The 6,000-nt window shown below is 31.0% G+C and overlaps 1 protein-coding gene across 1 annotated transcript in view; it reads right to left on the reverse strand.

Annotated features, from left to right (window-relative positions):
* Positions 1-5,581, reverse strand: part of LOC131853960 (cyclin-dependent kinase inhibitor 1-like) — a 48,440-nt gene extending 42,859 nt beyond the window's left edge. The window contains exons 1-2 of the mRNA XM_059205057.1: positions 5,509-5,581; positions 2,332-2,791 (exon numbers count right to left, since the gene is read on the reverse strand). Coding sequence (XP_059061040.1) covers positions 2,332-2,773 — 442 coding nt within the window. The 5' untranslated portion in view covers positions 2,774-2,791; positions 5,509-5,581. The remainder of the gene's footprint in view (positions 1-2,331; positions 2,792-5,508) is intronic.
* Between the last annotated feature and the right edge of the window lie 419 nt (positions 5,582-6,000).

The raw sequence follows: 6,000 nt of genomic DNA on the forward strand, positions 1-6,000 counted from the left end.
TATTTAAACGCAGAAAAACAATTTAATAAGCAGTTATACAATTATTTCCGTCCCCTTAGATTAAAAAAAGTCATTAGGATTGAACTAAGAAAAGATTTATTAAATCTTAATTTTTAATTATACGCCAGTAAATTATTTAATGAACGCTTCCGTCTTGGACCCTTTATGAACTCATTGACACCTTGGTGGACAAAAAATATTTTTAACATTGGCCTTGTGTTTATATATGAAGCGATTTCTTTTAGTACAGGGGCTAAATAACATTGAATAAGAAAGGTATCAGATTAGTGAACAAAAAATATTTAGGGCTGTATGAATAGATTTTACTTTGTTCAAAGGCATGGCTGTATAAGCTTACTGTCTTAACCTCTCTTATTAAATAAAAATCAATGTATTTTGGAAAAGTTTTTAAACGATATCATTATTTACTTGTAATAAAGGCCTCAAAATTAAAAAAATATATATAGTACCTACTACAATTTCTGTCATTGTTTAAATATTGAATAATTATGCCGATAATTTGGCTGTGCGATTTAAAATCGTTACCACTCAAGTTATGCATAAATGATTAACAAATACATATAAATCCGTGTTAAAACGTAGTGATTATTTGCTCAGTGGACTGTGTAATATAAAACGTAATAACTAATGTGATTATTTACTCGTAGCATTTTTTAGTCTAGCATCAATATTAATAAAATATTATTCAGAATGTCACGACTTTTGTCTCAGTTGGGGTAGTTAGAGGCATGTTAACTGCTTGATGTGATGTCCACATTTGGATGGGGTGTTAGTACTTGTTAGTGTATCTACCACAAATAATGTTTCTGAAAATTATAATGTTAATAATAATATCTAATTGTTTCAAGGCTTATGTTTGATAACAAAAGAACCTAACGTTAGTTATATACCTATTGTTTTATCGCTTCATTATGTCATGTTACTTTGTACAGACATCTGCCATAATGCCTACTAACTCAAGCGTTGTTTATAAATACAACTATATTTTACCCGCGACTTCGGTCGTATTAATATCGATTTTTAATTATGATTTATATAAACAATTATACTACAATGTTTGACGCAAATAGGACAAAATAAGGTTTCATAAAAAAATTACACTTTCCTTCATACCACTTCTTATAAGATTCTTAGAGTGAAAGATTTGCCTACAACCGGCTTCAGGGTTTAGTTTATTTCCATACCACAATTCATCATAACCGTTTCAGCAGTTTTAGCGATTTCAAATTTATTATCTTTAGTTAGGAAGTTAGGATTGTTGCTGAGAAATCTAAGTACCTACCTATTTACATTACCTACATTTTCATGACTAATATAAAAAGTAGAAATGGCAAAAAAGACAGTTACAATATGTCTAACAATAATATAAAGACCCACCCAATAGATATAATATAGATAATTAATAGATACTGCAGTTTCTGAACGATACATTCCCATATTATGACAGGAAACCAAAATCTTATCTGTGGACTTTTAAGTGGCTACATAATACCTATATACCTAATTACCAATGATTCATAATTACAAGACACTAAAAGGTAGGGCAAGCTAACTCGATCAATCACAGACTATAAAATATTAGTGTTAATCTACGACTTAGTGTTTTTTTTTTGTATACAGCTTGCATCACTTATATTATGGTATTATATGTTTTATAAATAGCTTAGTAGGCAGTATGGTGAATGTCTTTAGCCCATTCGTTTCCCTACGGACAAAAAAAAAAGAATGGGTCCTATATCCTAATTAATAACCATGTATCTACCCTTTCATGATTTAATTGAATTAAAAAAGTCAAAATTTCCCAATTGACTATCAGAAGAATATTTTTGGTAAGATTCTTATTATAATAAATTTTATTACGCAAGTTTTCTTTTGTGGTGTACCTAGACCACATGCCGTAAACCTTCTCATTTGGTAGGTACAATAATATTATAAAATTATGATACGAGTTATGTGAGTTTGTGCAATCATACTAACCATATAAAAAATATTAATTTTAAAATAAACTTATTCATATTTTGTCGTAACTGTAACTAGAAAATAATACAATATGTACTACGTGAAACCAAAATTTACAGTAGATATAACCATCATTTAATTATAATCTATTGTTTTATAGTGTATATTCATTCACATCACAGAAATGAATATTAAATAAAAAATACAGATACATTTGTTAGATGTTACTTACTAGGTTTTCATAGTACGGTGACGTTGGATAGATTAATTTACTTTATACTGCCTATAGTATTGTTTAAATTTGGAACACTTTGAAACACAATTTTATAAAAATGTCATAAGGGCACTGACCTGTTATTCTCTTCTGTGTTTTACTGCTCTCGGGACTAGAGACTACTTTTGTCTCTTGAGGAGTCGAACTTGGTACAGCAGTGGATATTGTGATCGGTGCACTTCTTAGAACCGCAGGGATTGTAGACGCGGGAACCAGCTGCCATGTGATTCTTTGAGCGCCAGGCAAAGGTTTATCATTAGCGAAGTCGTATTCCCATTTCTGATTGTCTATTTCCAACTGTCTCGCCAGTTCTCTTTCAACGAATCTTCTATTTTCCTCCTTATCGATGGAACCAAACAGGTTCCTTCTAACACTGTCGAGCGTGGTCACTCCGCGGACACGCAGCGACCTTGTGTCCAGCACGGTGGTCGTCTGTAGGCCGGGTGCCCTAACACTTAACGTTGACATGTCTTCAAAGTCCAAGCGCACTGCAGCACTGACGCACTTCACAGATAGCATCCGCGACGCTCTCTTCACCTAGCGCAAACAAGGTCAAAATTCAGTTACTGATGAGAGCACGTTGTGAATTATAAAGCAGATAACTAACTAACTGTTGTGTCCATCACGCACCAATAAGAATACGAATTGTTATTAGATTTGTATGTGTAAACAAGTCGTGAATGACGCGGTGAGACGCGGAGTAAACGCAACGCGTGCACACTCTAGTACATGTAATCGCAGACTGAATCGAGGCTCGAGTCCGTCGTTGAATCGAGTCGAGTCCGTCGCGGACTCGCAGCGTTGCGCGTGGTTGGTCGTGAATCGAGTGTGCGTGCGAGTCGCGACTATGAATGGTGGACTGCAAGTCGATCAAATCGATTTGATGGTTGGATTGGTCGGAACTCGGTTCGACAAGCGAACAAAGCGTCACCGGTCACGGGAGTCACGATCTACGCGTACAAATGTACTGTGTCTGTGGTTCCACTTCTCGACGATAGGTGGCATTAGCCGCAGTGCGTCGGCGCTGGCATCCATTACATGAAAATATTACAGTGTTTTCGCTTATTTTTTATATTCCCCGTTTTGTTGTTACAAAATCAAACCTGAAATAGTTATTAATGTTTTTTATTATTTAAGTTCAAGAAGTTAAATTTAATGCGATAATTTATTTTTTGACTAATTTAGACTGAGTGTTTTCGCATATTTTATTTTCCCCGTTTTGATGTCATACTATAAAAACTAAAATATGTATTGTATAATATTTTTTATTATTTAATTTGACAATTTCATTTCAATATACAAATTACGTAAAAACGCTTAAAAAATCCAGTATTGCTTTTAGACTAATTTATACAATAAAATATTGCACAAATATTGGAAGACAAAAATAAAAGAATAGATTTTTTTTAAATAAATTTAATATCTGATTAAATTTTGTTCTCTTTTTTATATTACTGATTTCTAAAAGATATTCAAAGATTGTTTATTAAATAACGTAATTTATATAAAATCAACAGGATATTAATATACGTAATTTCTGAAAATTTCAAATGAAAACTGTATATTGATTTAGGATAATTCAGTAGAACTTAATTTTCAGCGCCACCTAGCGCCAACAAGCTCAAAATATTAAGTTTTTTTTGCTAACTTTTGAAATTCGCTCGCTGTAGTATTTTTTATTTACAAGATCTATATAATATCTATATATATATATGTTTAGTTAGTAGATTGTAATCAAAATAAATAAATAAAAATGGCAAACAATCTATACAAATATAAATACAATTATGTCATAGGAATACTAAATTCACAACTATATGATATCAGTTGGTTGGCTTAGTGGTTATGTGTAACAATTTTACCTATCAACTAATAATATAAACTCTTACGTTCAAATCCTGACCCACATAATAATACTGAATACAGTTACATTATTATTATTTATATTATATGTTTATATATATATATATATATATATATATATAGCCCTGTAATTATTAATTAAAATATATATTACAGAAGATAATGATGGCAAAATTAATGGGGATAATAATACAATAAGCGTTTAAAAAATATTAACTGCGTGGGCTACACCTAATTTAGTTGTACGTACATATTTGTATTAATCCAATTTTATATTCATATTTGTTTGACATCCCTTTTGTACTATTATATATCGCTGTCGTACTAGTTGTATCTTAATTATCTCGGTATTTTTCCTCAAACAAGCACCTCACCTCCGCTTCATGGATTTCAGAAATATAAATAGAAACAATAGACATATATCTATATATGTAACAAAAAGCCAAGAAAATACGATCAAAATTAACAATATATTTACATAAGTATATTGTATACAATCTTAGTAACACTTTATAATAAAAAAAAATCTTAGATACTTAAATTTAATATTTAAAAAACACAAACTCATTAATACGAATATTTATATTTTTAAATGAAATAAACTACTCATGAACATTAATGTATCTCTGTGTCTTCTTTATGAGGAAAAATAAATAGTTTTAATTTAATTTAATTTTGAACTGAAAGGTTAAATTAAATTAATTTATTTATCTATAGTTAAACAACCTAAAATAAAAATTATGAAGACCAATATTTTTCAGTAATAAAAAACATTGTATAAAAACATGTTAAGTAACGCCGTACGAAACTATAATGAATTTCATTTACGTAACCTTTAATAGAACAAATTGTTTGTACAAAAGAAAACATTTGATATTGTAACGCGCAATTTAAAACAATGATTCGAAATCAAGGAAAAAATTAAATTAGGAGTGGCAACATTATAGCTTTGTTTACGAAGACGTGTCTAGTTACGTGTGCTGCATTATTCGCATCTCAATGTCAAACATATATCTATCTCAGTCTTAAATACGATATGCGAGCGCATGTGAAAGAGACAGCAAATGTATTAATAGCGCAAGAACGACGCCGCCATTTTGCCGAAACGAAAATTAGTCGATTCGATTATGCGTTGAATACTTTCGTAATTTAGTACAGATATTTTATATTAGTAACATAATTTCAAATGCTATTAAAAGTGTAGAATATTTTTAAATAAATTTAAAAGTTTATTCACTAAGTTTTATGTTCCAAATATTACTTTACTGTTACAGTATGTGTTAGTAAATAGCAAAATAATTTAATTACGCTGAGAGAAACAATATGGCGCGGTGTATAAAATTCGTACTTTTTTAAATAAATATCTTACAAATACTTTTTTTAACACTTACCTACAAGATTATAATGAAATCCGTGGAAAATCGAGAATTTACCGACGGGGTTCACTGCACTGTCGTACTAATTTTCAAGTTATGACAATGACGCGGTGGCGAGAGCGCGGGCTCGATATTCATTGGCTGAAAATGGCGGCCATTTGAGTGATTGGCTGTAGGATTTTTAGGCGCCAATTTTCGGTTGGTCGAGGCAGCGGATGGCCGGAAATGAGACACTTTCCGCAGCGCACGAGTTTTACAGATGGAAAATCGTTCGCGCCTTTTACTTTTCGGCAGTGCGTGCTTTTCTAGATATTTATCATTCCTTTTATTTATTTACAATAGTATATGACTTTATTCACTTATTCAACCTGACTTAGCGTAGGTAAATTTTGTGCTGAAATTATTTACAATGGAAGTCTTGGAAATTGTCTATTATTAATATTTTTGGCTAAAAGTAATTCAAGACATTACTAATTGGCGTTGTTTAATTTATTAAGTATCCACTAT

The sequence above is a fragment of the Achroia grisella genome, unplaced genomic scaffold (genome assembly GCF_030625045.1).
Source record: "Achroia grisella isolate CSIRO2021 unplaced genomic scaffold, CSIRO_AGI_Agris_v1 utg918, whole genome shotgun sequence".
Lineage (NCBI taxonomy): Eukaryota > Metazoa > Arthropoda > Insecta > Lepidoptera > Pyralidae > Achroia > Achroia grisella.